The sequence below is a fragment of the Chelonia mydas genome, chromosome 13 (genome assembly GCF_015237465.2).
Source record: "Chelonia mydas isolate rCheMyd1 chromosome 13, rCheMyd1.pri.v2, whole genome shotgun sequence".
In the NCBI taxonomy this organism is placed as follows: Eukaryota; Metazoa; Chordata; order Testudines; family Cheloniidae; genus Chelonia; species Chelonia mydas.
The window spans coordinates 32,618,394-32,640,009 of record NC_051253.2 but is presented as its reverse complement, the minus strand read 5'-3'; the positions used below and the strand labels follow the sequence as shown (position 1 = coordinate 32,640,009).

At 43.9% G+C, this 21,616-nt stretch overlaps 1 protein-coding gene and 1 long non-coding RNA gene across 2 annotated transcripts; both read left to right on the top strand.

The window, feature by feature from the left end:
• The first annotated feature begins 2,032 nt into the window (after positions 1 to 2,032).
• Positions 2,033 to 20,324, top strand: LOC122462657. Its single transcript, XR_006285351.1, has 3 exons — positions 2,033 to 2,249; positions 3,621 to 3,625; positions 20,313 to 20,324. It is a non-coding gene; the product is annotated as an uncharacterized LOC122462657 (long non-coding RNA).
• On the top strand, positions 16,488 to 17,444 carry LOC102941160 (olfactory receptor 11A1). The gene has a single exon (XM_007055334.2). It carries the CDS (start codon positions 16,488 to 16,490, stop codon positions 17,442 to 17,444), a length of 957 nt encoding a protein of 318 aa, XP_007055396.2.
• Positions 20,325 to 21,616: the final 1,292 nt, after the last annotated feature.

The window sequence follows — 21,616 nt, the reverse complement described above, 5'->3', positions numbered from 1 at the left end:
GAGGCTGCTGCATGGCAAAAGTCACTAGTCGGGGAAGGAAACAAAGCTGATGTAGCAGCAGCGGAAAGTGCTGTCCGAAGAGGAGAGAGATGAGCAGCCAGGTAGACGTCAGGCAGTAAAAGGAGGGGGCAATGGAGTGCTGCTGACATTTAACCTGGGGCTCCCGCAGAGCCGCTCCTCATTAGCTTCTGGAGCTGTTAGTGAATTCAGAGGAGACAGATGAGAAATCCTCCTCTTTGTTAACCACTTTGTTACTCGCATGGCTCTAACCTGGGATTTTCATAGGAGGGGGACTGAAAATCCCAGAATGAGAGGCGAAAGGGGAAACAGAGACCCAACATCAGATAGCAGAGCTGGGAACAGAACGCAGCTCTCCGGATATCCAAGCCAGTGCTTGTTTGCAAGGACCATGTGGCCACACATTTGAAATGTGTCTTCAAGCCCATTAGTAGGTAGTGTCCCTAGGTGACCACACGTCTGTTAAGAACAAATCCTTGGGAATAGTGCTGTCTCATTGCTGAAATGGAAGCAGAATGCTGTTAGTTCGTGGCATATCCCCTTGTTTAACTTGGGCCATTTGAAAGGGGGTGGGTGGGTGTGTTGGCAAAAGCGGTATCCCCCGGCAGGGATGCCGAAGAGTTCCTTGGTTATAGTGGGTTATACTGGGAAGGGAGAGAGCTGAACTCAAACTCTTCTTCAGTAGCTGTCACTGAAATGCAGAGACAACTAAAAGGGAAGAGTGGGTGACACGAGGTTGCAGGTTGTCATGTCCTATTGCCTGAATGAGAAGATGCTGGAGATGAGAGGTTTAAAAATCTGTGGAGAAAGCAAGTACCAACAGAAGAGCCCCTCCCATAAACAGAGGGGAATCAAACTGCTAGCTTAGGAGTTTCTAAAACAAAATCTAGAGAGATATTATTTAAATCACGAATGGAGAGAAAGCTGCCAGGGAGAGAAGTCAATCAAAGCTGTGCATTAAGAAGAACGAAGATATCTGATATGTGGCTGGACTGCATACAAGATACATAGTCGACTCTATGATGAAAACAAGATATTCTGCTATGCGAGTGGAGGAGAGTCGCAAATAGAGTGAGCTGCTTGGGAACTGTCCATCACAATGCTTTTTCAACAGGAAATGCAGTTTGGCTATGTCAAGGTTCCTTCCCCACTCTGAACTCTAGGGTACAAATGTGGGGACCTGCATGAAAACCCCCCAAGCTTACTTTAACCAGCTTAGGTTAAAACTTCCCCAAGGTACAAACTATTTTACCCTTTGCCCTTGGACTTCCACTGCCACCACCAAATGTTTATCTGGGTTTATTGGGAAAATGTTGTTTGGAAACATCTTCCCCCCCAAAATCCTCTCAACCCTTGCACCCCACTTCCTGGGGAAGGTTTGGTAAAAATCCTCACCAATTTGCATAGGTGACCACAGACCCAAACCCTTGGATCTTAGAACAATAAAAAAAGCATTCAGTTCTTGAAAAGAAACATTTTAATAGAAGAAACATTAAAAAGAATCACCTCTGTAAAATCAGGAAGGTAAATACCTTACAGGGTAATTAGATTCAAACCATAGAGAATCCCTCTATGCAAAACCTTAAGTTACAAAAAGACACACAGACAGGAATATCCATTCTATTCAGCACAACTTATTTTCTCAGCCATTTAAAGAAACCATAATCTAACGCATATCTAGCTAGATTACTTACTAAGTTCTAAGACTCCATTCCTGTTCTGTCCCCGGCAAAAGCATCACACACACAGATCCAGACCCTTTGTTTTTCTCCCTCCTCCCAGCTTTTGAAAGTATCTTATCTCCTCATTGGTCATTTTGGTCAGGTGCCAGCGAGGTTATCCTAGCTTCTTAATCCTTTACAGGTGAAAGAATTTTTCCTCTGGCCAGGAGGGATTTTAAAGGTGTTTACCCTTCCCTTTATATTTTTGACACGCCCCCCAAATCACAGCTAGGGTGAAACGCTGGCTTTTTGCTTTGCTTTGCTTTGGGGCCAAAGCAGAGACAAAAGGGAATTGTCTTTTTGTGAGCTGCAGTGTTAACCTCCTGCAGGGAAATTCACAAGTCTTCACAAACCTGAAGTTTTTTTTTTTTTTTTTTTTACCTAAAAGTAACTGGAGGGGTTTTCTGACTATTTGCCTGGAGACAAAGGTGTTAAGGTTTTTTTTTTTTTTTTTTTTTCCTGTAGGCTGACAATCACTATGAGAGAATATAGGTATCCTATTACAGCACAGTGAAAGAAGCCGAAAAAGCCCTAGAAGCTGCTCACAGGAGAGAAATGGAGGCAAAGGACAAAGAAAGGGAGGCAGCGAAAGAGGCAGAACAACACCAAGTGGCTGGTCACAGGAGAGCTATGGAGGCAAGGGCCAAAGAACTGGAGGAGAAGGAAAAAGAGAGGAAGCATGACCTGGAGATGGAGAAGGCAAGGGCTCAGCAGAATATACCAACAAACCCTAGCAATCCTTCTCCAGGTACCACTTCCCATCCCAGAAAGTTCCTCACCTACAAGGCAGGCGATGATACCGAGGCCTTCTTAGAAAACTTCGAAAGGGCCTGCCTTGGGTACAGCATCTCTACAGACCAATACATGGTAGAGCTGAGGCCGCAGCTCTGTGGACCCTTAGCTGAGGTGGCAGCTGAAATGCCTAAGGCACAAATGAACCAGTGTGAACTGTTTAAAACCAAGGTGAGAGTCAGAATGGGGCTAACACCAAGCAAAAGTGGTACCTGGAGAAGGATTGCTAGGGTTTGTTGGTATATTCTGCTGAGCTCAGCTAAGGCACCTCCCAACTCCTAAGGCATGCACTCCCCTCTGGAGTGTAAACCCAACATGACACCATCTTGCACCTCACAGAGAACTGTACAGCATAAGCTCATGAAATTCACCCCTTCCCTCAATGTGGAGGAAGATATGCAACAGCTTTCTGCCCCCCAGTTATGATTTCCACACGCTGGTTTTAGGCAAAACAAAAACAAGTTTATTAACTACAAAAGGATAGATTTTAAGTGATTATAAGTGATAGCAAACAAATCAAAGCACATTACCTTAGTAAATAAACAAAACCGTGTTGTAGGGAGAGTGAGGTACCATCATGATGTCATTTCTCCCCTTTTACATCTTCTTCCCACTTTCTGGAAAGCTCTTGTGCTGTGACCTGGGTCAAACAGTCCCCATTGTGTAGTGCTATCTCTGAGAGGTTTCTATTGTACACAGTTCCTGGGGTAATCCTTGTGTTTTTGTGCATTTATTAATCCATTAACATTGTTTGGCCTTTTTACTGTTGTACCTGAAAGTCTGCTTGTGGGTGTTTTCAACTTCAGAACACATAACACATACATAGCCAAACCTCATAATTTCATATATCACAATAACACATACAACCCAATGAGATATTAATGTCTAGCAGATCAAGACTTTTAGAATGATACCTCACAAGGCATACTTTGTGAAAAACATACCCTAATTACATGACGGTGGTGAATATTGGGGTCCCAGGGTGTCACACCCATTGTTGGGACATGTGTATATTTATATCTATATCTATATCTCTCTCTATATATACATATATCCATATATCCATGTAATGTGTTATAGGCCATCAAGGCATAGTATGGATGGAGTGTGTCTGACATAAATATGTGCATTGCGTGCTGGCAACTGAAGCAAGAACTTAAGATTTCAAGTGGGTAAGGACGATTTGTACAAAACAACTTTGTTATGTCCCTGGGAAATATATGAAGAATCAGCAAATAAGGAACAACACCAGCTGGATTGCTATAAAAAAATGTATAAGAATCGGAGGAAATGGCATGTCTTGGATCATGGTGGCCTGCCTGAAACTGAGTTGTGGGTGTGTCAGGGTTCCCTCCCCATTCTGAACTCTGGGGTGCAGATGTGGGGACCGGCATGAAAGACCTCCTACGCTTATATTCCACCAGCTTAGGTTAAAAACAAATTGTCCTTGTCCTTGGACAGTATTACTGCCACCACCAAGTGATTTAAACAAACATTCAGGGAGGGGCCACTTGGAGCCCTATACCCACCAAAATATCCCCCCTAGCCCCTTAACCCCCTTTTCTGGGGAGGCTTGAGAATAATATACCAACCAATAGGTTAACAAAGTGAGCACAGACCAAATGCCTGGTTTTTAGGACACTGAAAAGCAATCAGGTTCTTAAAAGACGAATTTTATTTAAAAAAAAGTGAAAGAATCACACCTGCAAAATCAGGATGGAAGATAACTTTACAGGGTAAATAAAAAGATTTAAAACACAGAGAATTCCCCTCTGACTCTGCTTCCCAGTTACAAAACAGGAATAAAATTACCTCTTAGCATAGGGAAAATTCACAAGCTAAAACAAAAGATAATCTAACATATTTCCTTGCTATTACTTCCAATTGCTGTAATTTTAGATGGATTATTTCAGGTTCTTTTTAGGAGCTGGTTTACCTGCTTGGTCTCTCTCTTTGTCCCGAGAGGGAACCAAACAAAGAGAGCACAAACAAAACCTCCCCGCCCCCCTGATTTGAAAGTATCTTCTTTTCCCATTGGTCCTTCTGGTCAGGTGCCAACTAGGTTAATTGAACTGATTAACCCCTTACAGGTAAGGGGATTCTGTACCTCTGGCCAGGAGGGATTTTAGGTTACTGCATACATAAGGGTTGTTACCCTTCCCTTTATATTTATGACAGGGTGAAAGGCCCAAACATCAGAGACAAATGACTAATGATGTCACAAAGTGGATAATAAATGGGGGTTTCACACATTTGAAATTTGGAGTCTTTCAACAACCCCAGAGCCCTGTTTGGAAATAGATGTGGTCTTTCCGCCAGCTCCCCGCATCTGATCTGATCTGGTCTGGCGGAACCTCGACTAGCCATCGGGACTTCATTCTGATCTGCGTATTCTGGTGTTGTATGTTTGGGGTATGAATGTGGCATGAATGAGGTTTATTTTGTAAGCAATAAAGAGTACTTAGAGTATTATATACCAATACTGTGACCGGTACCTGCCTGTTCCCCCATACCATATGGAGGCCCCTGCTGCGGGTCTAATACCATTATTAAATATTTGTTCCCCGTGTAGGTTCTTCTAGACTGTGATCAAATCACCCGTTAACATCTCTTTGTTAAGCTAAATAGATTGAGCTTTTTGAGTCTATCGCTAAGGCAGGTTTTCTAATCCTTTGGTCATTCTTGTGTCTCTTCTCTGACCCCTTCCCAATTTATCTACATCCTTCATGAACTGTGGACACCAGAACTGGACACAGGCGATGGGCACACCAGTTCCAAATACAGAGGTCAAATAACCTCTCTACGCTTAGTCGAGATTCCCCTGTTTGTGCCTCCATTGCAGTCGATCAGATGAGATGTAATCAAGCCAGGGGGTCCAGCTCAGAAAGGAAAATGAGAGCATGAGGCACCCACACTACAATGCCCATGAACCACTGAAACAGCCAAGGAGGAGAGTGTTTCATGTCTAACTGAGTTTCAATTTGGTTCAAAAAAACCACCCAGAATGGATCAGTCTAAGAATGTTTATTATTGGTGGGAGACAGGTGGAGACATGCCTGTGGATGAGAGCCTAGATCTTCCATCTCCCGCTCCTTTGCCTTAACACAAAGACCATCCGTCATTCCCATGCACAGAGTTTCACATAATGAAATAGCTTTCATTTACCCCCTTGCAGGCGAGCTCCTCTTCAAGCAGAGAAACGGACAATGGGACAATCGTGGCCAAATTCGTCTTTATGGGACTTTCCGATCGCCCAGACATTTGCGTCTCTCTTTTTAATGCCTTTCTGTTGATGTACCTCATAAGCCTCACTGGCAATGGCCTCAAATCCTAACCATAGGGATCAAGGCTAAGCTGCACAACCTGCTGGACTTCATCCTCCGCAACTTCTCCTGGTAAGACATCTGCTGCCCCACTGCTACCACACCCAAGATGCTGGAAAACCTCTTGTCAGAGAGCAACATAATTTCCTTCACTGGCTGCATCTTGCAGGTCAACTTCCTGGTGGCTGTAGCAGGGAGGGAGGTTTTCCTCCTGGCGGTGATGGCCTATGACTGGTACGTGGCCATGTGTAGCCCTTTGCAGTACATGGTCATTAGGAACAAGAGACTCCACGTTCTGATGAATGCCAGGAACGTGGGTCACCAGGTTCCTCAACTCCCTCCTGCACACAGTGTCTACCTGCACCCTGCCTTTCTGCCACTCCAACAAAATCAACCAATATTACTGTGACATTCCCCCAGTGCTGGCTTCATCCTACACTTCAACGTACCTCAGGGAGATGGTGGCCCTCATCGTAGGGGGGATATTCAGCCTGGGTGCCTTTCTGGTCACCCTGCTCTCCTACATCCAAACCCTCTGGACCATCCAGTCAGCCGAGGGCAACACAAGGCCTTCTGCACTTGCGCCTCCTCACACCTCATGGTGGTACATCAGTTCTACAGCACCACCGTCTTCAGCTACATATGTTCCTCATCCAGCCTCTCGCTGGATCAGGACAGGTTGGTGGCCATGCTGGATGGAGTCTTCACCCCCATGCTGACCCCCATTACCTATAGCGTGCAGAACATGGAAGTGAAAGAGGTTTCGAGGAGAGTGATGGGTCATAAATGTCAGGGAATAGGCATATTGAGCACCCCTTTGCAGACTCTGTAGTGACCTTCACTGGGGCACTGGTCAGCCTTGGAATGAGATTTTCAGAGCCACCAAAGGCATTGGATGTGCGGTTCCAATCAAATGCGATGGAAATTTTGCCTCCAAATCCCTTGGGTAACTCTGAAAATCTCATCTTGGGGGTCCCAATTGCACTGATGTTACAGGGCTAGATTCTGGACTTCTCACTCAGGGCCTGATTCTGCGACTCCTATGGGGCCTGGTTCCCCACTGTGCTACTCCAGGTTTATGTCTATGTGACTCCACTGAATACGGATGGAGTTACACAGCACAAAGTGGAACAAAGCAGTGGTAATTCAGGCCCATTAGATAATGACTTACAGCTGTGATTTTCAAAGTGGTCTAGAGGAATTAGGTGATCTATCCCACACATTTTTAATGGGGTTTGGATTCCTGACTCCCTTTGGCCCATTTGAAAATCCAAGCCTCACTAAACAAATGGTCCCATAGATTTCAATCGCAATTTGGAGAGCAAGGACCTCGTCCTGCATTTTAACTTCAATGGGGTACCAAGCATAGGGCAGGATTCCACCCTAGCAGAACAGCTGCCACACTCCCCAGTCTGAAGAAGGGGGGTAGGAAACAGCTTGTCACTTTGAGCTGAGTCCTTATTCCAGCAGAGCATTGACTTTCACAAGTGTTGATTCAGTCAAACATCTTGTGATTAGTTCTCATTAGTTTTGAACTTTGATTAGTAAATTCACAGTAAATCAAAGTAGGTTTTTTTGAAAATTAACAGTATGTAAAAAGTCATGGCAACAATAGATCAGTCGTTCTGATGTCCTATATATGGGTCAGGGAGGTACTTGCAGTTTAAATGGTGCCTTGGGTGAAGCGCTGTTAACTGGTTGAAGGTACTTTTGGTCAATAATGTCTATTGGGCTTTTGGAATTCATGCGATAATATATGAGAACCTAATTCTCTACAGTACAGATGGCCCAAAAATGTCCAACCAAAAAATGTGCATTGGAAAATTAGGGTTTAATCAATTTTTTCTTTTACTTTTTTATTTACAGAAATATTTCATTGAAATTGTTCCTCTTCCAGACTTTCAACGCCATTTTTTTCTTCTGGAAAAAAAACCTGAACATTTGTTGATATTTCTGAAATTATTTGTTTCAAAATTGTGGGATTTTCTGCACTTCCTGTCTGTTTTCCAACTTGCAAAAGTTACTTAAGTTGTGCATGTAAGTAGCATTTTCACTTTTCCTACCTGGAAAATGTTGGGAAATGGTAAAGTGTGAGAGAGACGGTGGCACAAAATCTTTCCCACATTTTCAACATTTCTCACCCTGGAGTTTCCTGGTGGAATTTGTCAAATGGGAATTTTTCCTGTAAAAATTGTCATGGGAAAAAATCTTAATTTTCCAATTAACTGTAATAATCAGAGGTGTAGAGTCTGGTGTACATTGTCCTGTGACATCAGTAGAGTGCCACTGATTTACACCAGTGGAAAATTTGGCCCACCATGCTTCATATCTGCTTGTCAACAAGATGTTTTTGCTTTAACATAAAGTCCAAAATTCTGCCTATTGACACACAACTTCAATATATTTGATCATTTAGAAAACAAAATTACAAAAATAAAGGAAATTATGTGGCTTGTGTTCCTTTCAGTGTTTCAAATGGCGTTTATTTTGCAAATAATTGCATCTCTGCAGTGCCTTCCATGGAAAGCTCTCATATCCATTTCTACAGACATTAGTGAATGAAACTTTCCAAGGCCTCTAAGGTACACAATGGAGCTGGTCAGAAAATGGGGATGGAATATTACTAAAGTGTTCATGAGTTCCACCCTCAGGGTGTTTTTCCTCCAAATTTCATTTGACCGCTATTTTCCAACCATCTCTATTACCCCTTAGTGCAATGTAAAGATGTGACTCTGATGCACATTGTACACATGGATAATCAACTGAGTCAGATAAACCAGTTTATTGGGGCTGGTCAAAAATTTTCCATCAAAACTTATTCCAAACAACTTGAAGTTTGATTAAATAAAATTTGTCATGGAAAGTACAGTCTTCCCTTGCAAAATATTGATTTTTCATCAGAAAACCAAAACCCCCAAAACAAAAACAAAAATGGTAGAGGGTGGCAGTTTTAGTTTGAAAATGTTTTAGTTTTCAGCAGGTTTTGGCCAAAAATTGTCCAATTTTCAGCTGAAACTTTTTAGATTTGTGATTGTTGAAAACTGAACATTTTCCCAAACCCAAAACATGTTCTGACCAGCTGTACAGATTGTTTGTTTGTCAAAACCTGTGTGCCATGGTGAGGAATGAGAGGTTGATATTGAGTGATTATTCTGTATTTCCAAAGTCTCATAGATGATATTCAGATATTGTCTTCTGTTTTTCCAACCCTTGCATGCAGAAGACTGAGATTTTTCAGAGGCCCCTGCAAGATTTGGATGATTCCCATCAGTTTTGAGAACTGGGCTTCCAAATTCCTAACGCAACTTCAAGAATTTTAATCATTGGCTTCTCCACAAACTGACTCTACAGTTAAAGTAGTACCCCTTTTGTGTGTAGAAAAGGCCTTCTCCACCCAGGAATTTGCACCCATTTAACTGAATCAGGGCTTGTCTACATGGTGAGTTGTACTGGATGGAAATTTAATCTGATTTATTTCAAGCAACACAGCCCCCAGTTGTGGACACTTATTTTCTTTTAGGAGTAGCGTGTTTGGGTTTAGTTTAAGTCAATTAGGAACAAATTTAAGCAAAAAAAAAAAAATGAAAAGGACTCAGAAAAGGGCTGTGAGAATATTTCAAGGCCTGGAAAACCTGCCTTTGAGTGAGAGATTTAAGAAGCTCCATCTGTTTAGTTTATCCAAGAGAAAATTAAGAGTAGAAGTGGTCCAGAATTTTTCTGCAAAACTTTTTTCCGGTCATAAAATGCCAACTCATCAAAATCAAAACTTTTCACTGAAAGTTATCCCAGTTCTGCTAATGTTTCTCACACAGAAACAAGAGCCTAGAGCAGGCAATAGTGGATGTTGCTGATGTCGCTTCAAGTTCTTACTATCAGGCAATTTTTTTTTACCCATGAGCATACTTAATTATTGGAACCATTTATCTAGCAATGTGGTGAATTCTCCATCACTTGGAGTCTTTACATCAAGACTGATTTCTTGTCATTGCCCTGTGTTCTGCAGAAGGTCAGAGTTGATTTACTAATGGGCCCTTCTCCCCTTACAATTTATGAATGAGCCACTCATACCCCGCAATAAGTGTGTTCACACTGGAGTTTGCACCAGTCAGACTAAACCAGTTTAATTAAAATGCTGCATGTTTGTGTGTAGAGAAGGCCTCAGTTTAAAAACAACAATTGAAGTTAAACCCAGGGCTATTTCTGTGTGTGGACAAGGCTTGGAAAACAGAGAGAACATGCAAGCGCTTAAAAAACATTTGATGTCAATACCACTTTCCAATACAACTTTCCAGTTCCCAGGAGACATAAAGCTGATTTAATGAGCCCATCTGAGATCCAGAGCTCTGAGCAATTCAAGGACTCTGTCCTCAAATGCCATGATTTCACGTATAAAGAGCATACCCTGCAAACCACATGTGTGATCATAACAAGATCCATCTGCACACCAGCATGTTTGACTTCTATCTCTCCCACAGACAGTAGGTTTGGTAACAGTAGCCTCTAATAGCTCTGGAATACGTTTTGGTTCTACTGCCTGGAACTAGCTCTGATTTCAATCGGATCTGTTTGTTCAATGAAATTAGATCTTATTAAAAGATTGGGTACTGGTATTCATTCCTGAATTGTTCTCTTGTTCATTTATTTTTCTATTTTTGTGTAAATTAGGAGAGAAAACTGATGCAAGGTTGGCAATACCCTGAACCCTGACAGGACTGAGCGGGTAAGTACATGCTATTTATATTCTATTGCACCATGTGAGATGTGCCAGAAGGAAATTATAGCAAAAGAGACTCTTCTATCATACCACAGCCTTCAGTGTCTGTGCAGCTCCGTTGGTGTGAGATCAAAATCAGGCACAGACCACTTTCTTGTAAACTATGTTTTCCAGAGAAAAATAGTCCAGTCCTACTCGTATTGAAGTCAATGGGAGTTTTGTAATGGACACCAGTGAGAGCAGTATAGAGTCCAAATATTGATTAATTACAAAGACTAAGAAAGGTTGTTTCTTGTACTTCTTGATTCAAGTTGCTGGGGGGAGGACAGGCAGAAATCTGTCAATCTTGGGATAACATTAAATAGAATGAGGTTCCTTCAGTCTCCTCGCAATCATGGTGTTTCACAGTAATTTCCATTTTATCTACATTGTCTAGGTATAAGGGCCCTGATTCTCTGCTGCCTTGTACCTTGTGTCATCATTAACCTTTGCACAAAGGGAGTGTACCAAATAATTGCTGAGGGCTTCTATTTCCAATGTGCTTAGCTTATCTGAACCTCTAGACTCTTAAATACCTTTTAAAATCTGGCCTTTCAGTTCTTTGGAACATTTCACCTCCCCCTCTAGACACCTGAGGAGAACACAAAAACTTCAAGTACAATTGTCTCTGATCCCCCTGTATTTTTTCTCAGATTTAGAATCCACATCATCCCTCCACCAGCGTTTGGTGAGGCATGATTTCCCTTTACAAAAATCATGTAGACTCTTCCCCAACAAATCATGTTCATCTATGTTTCTGATAATTCTGTTATTTACTATAGTTTCAACCAATTTGCCCGGTACTGACATTAGGCTTACTGGCCTGTCATTGCCAGGATTGCCTCTGGAGCCTTTTTTAAAAATTAGCATCACATTAGCTACCCTCTAGTCATCTGGTACGAGATGATTTAAATGATAAGTTACATACCACAGTTAGTAGTTCTGCAATTTCACATTTGAGTTCCTTCAGAACTCTTGAGTGAATACCATCTGGTCCCGGTGACTTGTTACTGTTTAGTTTATCAGTTTGTTCCAAAACCTCCTCTAATGACACCTCAATCTGGGACAGTTCCTCAGTTTTATCACCTAAAAAGAATGGCCTCAGGTTTGGGAATCTCCCTCACATCCTCAGCCATGAAGACCGATGCAAAGAGCTCATTTAGTTTCTCTGCCATGGCCTTATCTTCCTTGAGTGCTCCTTTAGCATCTCAATCACCAGTGGCCCCACTGGTTGTTTGGCAGGCTTTCTGCTTCTGATGTATTTTTTAAAAAATTGCTGTTACTTTTTGAGTCTTTGGTTAGCTGTACTTCAAATCCATTTTTGGCCTTTCTAATTATATTTTAACACTTCATTTGCCAGAGTTTATGCTCCTTTCTATTTTCCTCACTAGGATTTAACTTCCACTTTTTAAAGGATGCCTTTTTGCCTCTCACTGCTACTTGTAAAGCTGTGTCCCCACACTTGGGTAGGCTGTACCCCAGAGGCTCTGAAATGCTAAAAACAATAACAATTTCAATTCGGTGAGACTTCATCAGCATGGAACAGAGCTTCATCTTTCTTGCTTCATTTGTGGTGTGAAAAGGGTCGTTCCTTTGCAGAGCTGAACTAAATTTAGTTACAAGGGACCAGATATTTTTTATGCTTTTAGGCTTCTAAAGATGCAGATAAGGTGCCTACTGAAATTTTTCAAATGCACCTAGGCACCTAACTCCCATTGATTGCAATGGGAATTAGGCACTTAAACTGCTTCGGTGTCACTGCCAATCCAACTAAGCAACTATCTGCACCTTTAGGTGCCTAAATATGTTTGGATCTCTGGACCCAAATTTTTTATTTAAAATAAGGAGAATTATTGACAGTTCACATTATATTTTGCACAGATATTAAGAGTGGTTGGCAACTAATAAAAAGGTCTGGGGACCCAGCAGAACTGAGGCAGGAAAGATCATAATGCTCAGTGAGTTACAGGTGGGGTTTTTGTAGTTTAATGGGAATTGCATGCCAGACTCCTACATGCCCACTGCATGTAAATATATAGGTGGGAATATTCAAAGTGCCCTAATAGATATGGATGCTCAATTAATGGGAACTTGGCATGCAAATCCCCTAGACAGCTTTGGAAATCTCATCCACTGATCTGTGACAGTTCCATGGGTGATTGTTCTTCTCATTTTGTTCCATTTGACCCATCTTTCCTTGAATAACTCCATGACTAATCTAATATGGGTAATAAGAAAAGGAGTACTTGTGGCACCTTAGAGACTAACCAATTTATTTGAGCATAAGCTTTCGTGAGCTACAGCTCACTTCATCGGATGCATTCAGTGGAAAATACAGTGAAGAGATTTGTAGACACACAGAACATGAAAAAATGGGTATTATCATACACACTATAAGGAGACTGATCACTTAAGATGAGCTATTACCAGCAGGAGAACGGGGGTGGGGGGGAGAGGGAGAGGAGAAAATCTTTTGTAGTGATAATCAAGGTGGGCCATTTCCAGCAGTTAACAAGAACATCTGAGGAACAATGGGGGTGGGGGCAGGAATAAACATGGGGAAATATTTTTACTTTGTGTAATGACCCATCCACTCCCACTCTCTATTCAAGCCTAAGTTAATTGTATCCAGTTTGCAAATTAATTCCAATTCAGCAGTCTCTCGTTGGAGTCTGTTTTTGAAGTCTTTTTGTTGTAATATTGCAACTTTTAGGTCTGTAATCAAGTGACCAGAGAGATTGAAGTGTTCTCTGACTGGTTTATGAATGTTATAATTCTTGATGTCTGATTTGTGTCCATTGATTCTTTTACGTAGAGACTGTCCAGTTTGACCAATGTACATGGCAGAGAGGCATTGCTGGCACATGATGGCATATATCACATTGGTAGAGCCTCTGATAGTGTGGCTGATGTGATTAGGCCCTGTGATGGTGTCCCCTGAATAGATCTGTGGACACAGTTGGCAAGGGGCTTTGTTGCAAGGATAGGTTCCTGGGTTAGTGGTTCTGTTGTGTGGTGTGTGGTTGCTGGTGAGTATTTGCTTCAGGTTGGGGGTCTGTCTGTAGGCAAGGACTGGCCTATCTCCCAAGATTTGTGAGAGTGATGGGTCGTCCTTCAGGATAGGTTGTAGATCCTTGATGATGCGTTGGAGAGGTTTTAGTTGGGGGGTGAAGGTGACAGCTAGTGGCTTTCTGTTATTTTCTTTGTTGGGCCTGTCCGGTAGCAGGTGACTTCTGGGTACTCTTCTGGCTCTGTCAATTTGTTTCTTCACTTCAGCAGGTGTGTATTGTAGTTGTAAGAATGCTTGATAGAGATCTTGTAGGTGTTTGTCTCTGTCTGAGGGGTTGGAGCAAATGCGGTTGTATCGTAGAACTTGGCTGTAGATGATGGATCGTGTGGTGTGGTCTGGGTGAAAGCTGGAGGCATGTAGGTAGGAATAGCTGTCAGTAGGTTTCCGGTATAGGGTGGTGTTTATGTGACCATCGCTTATTAGCACCCTAGTGTCTGACAAAGGAGGTGCTGTCGTCATCATGAAGAGGTCGGAATATGAACAAGATGCTGCTAGGCAGCTCTCCAACACCACTTTCTACAAGCCATTAACCTCTGATCCCACTGAGGGTTACCAAAAGAAACTACATCATTTGCTCAAGAAACTCCCTGAAAAAGCACAAGAACAAATCTGCACAGACAAACCCCTGGAACCCTGACCCGGGGTATTCTATCTGCTCCCAAGAGCCATAAACCTGGAAATCCTGGATGCCCCATTATCTCAGGCATTGGCACCCTGACAGCAGGATTGTCTGGCTATGTAGACTCCCTCCTCAGGACCTACGCTACCACCACTCCCAGCTATCTTCGAGACACCACTGACTTCCTGAGGAAACTACAATCCATCGGTGATCTTCCTGAAAACACCGTCCTGGCCACTATGGATGTAGAAGCCCTCTACACCAACATTCCACACAAAGATGGACTTCAAGCCGTCAGGAACAGTATCCCCGATAATGTCAAGGCAAACCTGATGGCTGAACTTTGTGACTTTGTCCGCATCCATAACTATTTCACATTTGAGGACAATGTATACCTCCAAATCAGCGGCACTGCTATGGGTACCCGCATGGCCCCACAGTATGCCAACATTTTTATGGCTGACTTAGAACAACGCTTCCTCAGCTCTCGTCCCCTAATGCCCCTACTCTACTTGCGCTCTATTGATGACATCTTCATCATCTGGACCCATGGAAAAGAAGCCCTTGAGGAATTCCATCATGATTTCAACAATTTCCATCCCACCATCAACCTCAGCCTGGACCAGTCCACACAAGAGATCCACTTCCTGGACACTACGGTGCTAATAAGCGATGGTCACATAAACACCTCCCTATACCGGAAACCTACTGACCACTATTCCTACCTACATGCCTCCAGCTTTCACCCAGACCACACCACACGATCCATCATCTACAGCCAAGCTCTACGATACAACCGCATTTGCTCCAACCCCTCAGACAGAGACAAACACCTACAAGATACTATCAAACATTCTTACAACTACAATACACACCTGCTGAAGTGAAGAAACAAATTGACAGAGCCAGAAGAGTACCCAGAAGTCACCTGCTACCGGACAGGCCCAACAAAGAAAATAACAGAAAGCCACTAGCCATCACCTTCAGCCCCCCAACTAAAACCTCTCCAACGCATCATCAAGGATCTACAACCTATCCTGAAGGATGACCCATCACTCTCACAAATCTTGGGAGACAGGCCAGTCCTTGCCTACAGACAGCCCCCCAACCTGAAGCAAATACTCACCAGCAACCACACACCACACAACAGAACCACTAACCCAGGAACCTATCCTCGCAACAAAGCTGCTTGCCAACTGTGTCCACAGATCTATTCAGGGGACACCATCACAGGGCCTAATCACATCAGCCACACTATCAGAGGCTTGTTCACCTGCACATCTACCAATGTGATATATGCCATCATGTGCCAGCAATGCCTCTCTGCCATGTACATTGGTCAAACTGGACAGTCTCTACGTAAAAGAATCAATGGACACAAATCAGACATCAAGAATTATAACATTCATAAACCAGTCAGAGAACACTTCAATCTCTCTGGTCACTCGATTACAGACCTAAAAGTTGCAATATTACAACAAAAAGACTTCAAAAACAGACTCCAACGAGAGACTGCTGAATTGGAATTAATTTGCAAACTGGATACAATTAACTTAGGCTTGAATAGAGAGTGGGAGTGGATGGGTCATTACACAAAGTAAAAATATTTCCCCATGTTTATTCCCCCCCCACCCCCCACTGTTCCTCAGACGTTCTTGTTAACTGCTGGAAATGGTCCACCTTGATTATCACTACAAAAGATTTTCTCCCCTCCCTCTCCCCCCTGCCCCGTTCTCCTGCTGGTAATAGCTCATCTTAAGTGATCAGTCTCCTTATAGTGTGTATGATAACACCCATTTTTTCATGTTCTGTGTGTCTATAAATCTCCTCACTGTATTTTCCACTGAATGCATCCGATGAAGTGAGCTGTAGCTCACGAAAGCTTATGCTCAAATAAATTGGTTAGTCTCTAAGGTGCCACAGGTACTCCTTTTCTTTTTGCAAATACAGACTAACATGGCTGCTACTCTGAAACCTAATATGGGTAGTAAGACATTCCATTTCTCTCAGTTCATCAGTGGTGTTCAACCTTCTTCCAGTAGATGGTGTTTGGTTTTGTGACCACAATGATGAAAGCCATTCATTGACGTAGGACTGCATTATAAAGGCTGGGTCTAGTCCCCGAATTGTTCTGGTTTATTGTCTGTCTGTGCTTGATTGGTGCACTGTGCTTTCTCTAGACACTGCACGCATGGCAGATGTTGAGAGGGGAAACCAAAGCGATGTTACAGAATTCATCCTCCGCGGGTTCAGGATCCTCTACCCATTCCAGATTGGTCCCTTTGTGCTGGTTCTGCTAACGTACCTCACCACTGTGGCTGGGAACACCCTGGTCATTTTCACCATTCTGGTTGACCAAGGCCTTCACACCCCCATGTATTTCTTCCTAGGGAACTTGTCCTTCTTGGATATCTGGTACACATCCAACATCATCCCCAAAATGCTGCAAGGTTTCCTGGCTGAGAAGGGTGTGGTGATCTCCTTCAGCGGCTGTGTCATGCAGCTTTATATCTTTGGCTCCCAGGCAGCCACCGAGATCCTCCTGCTAACAGTGATGGCCTACGATCGCTACTTGGCAATATGCAGCCCGCTACGTTACACATCCCTCATGAAGACGAGGGTGTGCATTAAGCTGGCATCCTGCTCTTGGCTGGGTGGCTTCCTCTTCAACCCAGTGATAATGGCCTGGATTTACAGACTACGTTTCTGTGGCCCTAATGAAATCGACCATTTCTTTTGTGACTTCATGCCCCTGGTCAAGCTGTCGTGCAGTGACACCCACCTGATCACCTTAGCGGCATTCTTGCTGTCCTCTACAGCCACCCTGATCCCCTTCCTGCTAACCCTGACATCCTACTCATTCATCATCATGGCTATAGTAAAAAACCCTTCCAGCACTGGGAGGCAGAAGGCCTTTTCCACCTGCACCTCCCACCTTATCGTGGTCAGCACTTTCTATGGGGCTCTGGCCATGGTCTACATGGTGCCAACGGCAAGCGCAACCATCAACCTAAACAAAATATTCTCCCTTCTCTACAGCCTGGTCACCCCATTGCTCAACCCCCTGGTCTACTCCCTGAGAAACAAGGATGTGAATGACGCTCTGAAGACAGTGGCCACTAGACTGTTGGATTTTCGAAGGAGGTAGAGCCAAAAAGGGAGCGTGAGTGATTTAAAAATGAAAACTACAGTAGAACCTCAGAGTTACGAACCCCTCGGGAATAGAGGTTGTTCATAACTCTGACATGTTCATAACTCTGAACACAACATTATGGTTGTTCTTTCAAAAGTTTACAACTGAACATTGACTTAGTACAGCTTGGAAACTTTACTGTGCAGAAGAAAAATTTTGCTTTCCCTTTATTTTTTTTAGTAGTTTATGTTTAACACAGCACTGTGCTGTATTTATTTTTTAGTTTTTTTTCCCTTCTGCTGCCGCCTGATAGCGTATATCCAGTTCCCATTGAGGTGTGTGGTTGACCGGTCAGTTTGTAACTCTAGTGTTCGTAACTCTGAGGTTAAAATCATAGAATCATAGAATATCAGGGTTGGAAGGGACCCCAGAAGGTCATCTAGTCCAACCCCCTGCTCGAAGCAGGACCAATTCCCAGTTAAATCATCCCAGCCAGGGCTTTGTCAAGCCTGACCTTAAAAACCTCTAAGGAAGGAGATTCTACCACCTCCCTAGGTAACGCATTCCAGTGTTTCACCACCCTCTTAGTGAAAAAGTTTTTCCTAATATCCAATCTAAACCTCCCCCATTGCAACTTGAGACCATTACTCCTCGTTCTGTCATCTTCTACCATTGAGAACAGTCTAGAGCCATCCTCTTTGGAACCCCCTTTCAAGTAGTTGAAAGCAGCTATCAGATCCCCCCTCATTCTTCTCTTCTGCAGACTAAACAATCCCAGCTCCCTCAGCCTCTCCTCATAAGTCCTGTGCTCTAGACCCCTAATCATTTTTGTTGCCCTTCGCTGGACTCTCTCCAATTTATCCACATCCTTCTTGTAGTGTGGGGCCCAAAACTGGACACAGTACTCCAGATGAGGCCTCACCAGTGTCGAATAGAGGGGAACGATCACGTCCCTCGATCTGCTGGCTATGCCCCTACTTATACATCCCAAAATGCCATTGGCCTTCTTGGCAACAAGGGCACACTGCTGACTCATATCCAGCTTCTCGTCCACTGTCACCCCTAGGTCCTTTTCCGCAGAACTGCTGCCTAGCCATTCGGTCCCTAGTCTGTAGCGGTGCATTGGATTCTTCCATCCTAAGTGCAGGACCCTGCACTTATCCTTATTGAACCTCATCAGATTTCTTTTGGCCCAATCCTCCAATTTGTCTAGGTCCCTCCCCTCCAGCGTATCTACCACTCCTCCCAGTTTAGTATCATCCGCAAATTTGCTAAGAGTGCAATCCACACCATCCTCCAGATCATTTATGAAGATATTGAACAAACCGGCCCCAGGACCGACCCCTGGGGCACTCCACTTGACACCGGCTGCCAACTAGACATGGAGCCATTGATCACTACCCGTTGAGCCCGACAATCTAGCCAACTTTCTACCCACCTTATAGTGCATTCAGCCAGCCCATACTATCTACTATCCTGGGCCGCATTCCCACCTGGTGTAAACTGACATAACCCCATTTGAATCAGTGCAGCTGTGCAAGTTAGTACTAGCTGCAGAGTTGGTCCATGCCCCTCCCCTCCTGCCTCCCAGATTTAACAGACACGGCAATCCCACGTTGTACTCCAGCTGCACCCTCAGCACTGAATCCTTGTTCAGGAGTTACTAGATCCGCCCAGTGCCTATCACGCCACATGCTGCATTTGCCCTCCATGGACTGCAGGAACCTGGGGTTTGCTGTCCATCAGGACAAGGGATGATTATGGGGCAGATTTGTAAAGGTGTTTAGGTGCCTGAGGATTCAGGTAAGACACCTAGTGTGTTTTTTCAGAATAGCATCTGTTGATTTCAATGGAAATTAGACACCTAGGCACATCTGAAAATCCCATAGTATGTCCACACAGGGAGAGTTAGAACCATAGAAATGCCGGGCTGGAAGGGACCTCAACAGGTCATCAAGTCCAACCCCCTGTGCTGAAGCAAGACCAATAAACCAAGGCCAGCCCCAAGAGGCATCTGTCCAGCCTGTTCTGAAAAACGTCCAATGACAGGGACTCCACAGCCTCCCTTGGCTTTGATCATTTTCGTTGTTCTCCTCTGGACTCTCGCCAATTTGTCCACATCTTTCCTTAAGTGTGGCACCCAGAATGGGAGACAGTACTGCAGCTGAGACCTCCCCAGTGCTGAGTGGAGTAGAACGATGACTTCCCATGTCTTCCATACAGCGATCCTGTTAACACACCCTAGAATGAGATTAGCCTTTTTCGCAACTGCATCACACTGTTGATTCATGTTGCATTTGTGACCCATGGGAACCTCCAGATCCTTGTCCACAGTGCTGCCCCCTCATAGACTCATAGACGATGAGAGTCGGAAGGGACCTCAGGAGGTCATCTAGTCCAACCCCCTGCTCAAAGCAGGCACAATCCCCAATTTTTTTTGCCCCAGATGCCTAAATGGCCCCCTCAAGGATTGAACTCACAACCCTGGGTTTAGCAGGCCAATGCTCAAACCACTGAGCTATCCCTGCCCCCTGGCCAGTGATTCCCTGGTTATAGCTGTTCCTGACTAACTCCCTGTGTAGACCTGCCCTTAAGGCAGAGTTCAGCACTTAAAGAAAGGATTCCACTGCCTCTATTTGCATGGGAAGTGCAAAGTATTCTCCCCAAACTCGTAACCCTCAGACTTTGACTGGCAATAAAGTGCCAGATTCCCAGCATAGCTCCATTTCAGTCAACAGTCCAACAGTGTAAATTGGCATCAATCCATTGGAGACAGTGGGCCAGACCCTCCGCTGGTGTGACGCAGCGTCACTCCCATGAAGTCACTGTAACTGTGATTTACAGCAGTGGAGGGTCTGGCTTGTGATTTATACTGTGGTTAAGATTTTAAAAGCCGTGTCAAAGATTTTGATGCCTAATTTCCATTAAAATTGTTCCCAATGGTTATTTACCTTCTTTATTTAATTAGCTTTGGAATTTTACAGGCTCCAGTAGACAGATATAATTATACAATGTAATTAGGACTTGGATTGATCCATTTATTAATAACTGATCAGGATGAATATCATAAACCATTTTCCAGAAATATTTTTTCAAAAATTGAACTTTGTTCACAACCAGACTTGCCTGAATAAAGATTCATTCGGAATTAATTGATGTTGTTGTGGGAGCTGACAAAGGTTGCAGAACTGGGACCTCGTTCTGTTAAGTGTTATCCACAATCTATGCCCCTCAAGAGCATACACTCCCAAAAGACTTGAATTTGTCCTTGAACAGCTGGGTGGAAGGACAGTACAGTGGTTAACATCCTACAGTCAGAGGTGGGAAATCCAGGTTCAAGGTATGGCTCTACCATGGACTTTGTGTGTGACCTTGGGGCAAATGGCTTGGTCTCTGTGGGCCAGATTTTCACAGGGATTTGCGTGCATACACTGTTAAGATGAATTTTTTAAATCCTGCCAGGAGCTAGATTCACAAAGGGATTTAGGCACCTACCTGCTACCTTAGAGTATCTTCAGGGGGAACCAAATTTGATAATGGGCTGTTCAGCCTAACAGAGAAAGATTCTAACACCATCCAATGGCGGGAAGTCAAAGCTAGACAAATTCAGACTAGAAATAAGGCATAAATGTGTAAGATTGGGGGAAATTAACCATTGGAACAGTTTACCACAGGTCGAAGCAAATTCTCAGTCACTGACAATTTATAAACCAAGATGGGATGTTTTTCTAAGAGATCTGCTCTAGGAATTATTTGGGGCAGGTCTCTGGCCTGTGTTATACAGGAGGTCAGACTAGATGATCACAATGGTCCCTTCTGGCCTAGGAATCTATGAAACCAGAAAGGTGGCAGATCTCTGTCCAAGTCCCATCTCCCCCTGAGGCAGAGGGGGGACCACCTGAGGCATGGTTATCCCATGCCCCAGCTATATAACCTAACCACTGGGCTAAAAGTTATGAGGGAGGTCCTCCTCTTCCCCATACTCCAGCCCATCCTCACCTTGTGTAAGCTCACCTATATGGGACCAATCCGGTAGGTGAGCTCTGAACATGCTTACCCAATTGGGCCCCGCGGGCAAGTGAGGCAGAGGCCTGGCTATCTCCCCCCAGCTCGTGCAGGGCCCTGGGACTCAGCTGTCAGGATGGCTGGCCTGGGGATGCTGAGCACATGCCCAGAGGCACCTAGGG

Excerpts from the sequence above, each read along its gene's own strand:
- LOC102941160 (XM_007055334.2), top strand. The coding sequence starts at position 16,488 with ATGGCAGATGTTGAGAGGGGAAACCAAAGCGATGTTACAGAATTCATC.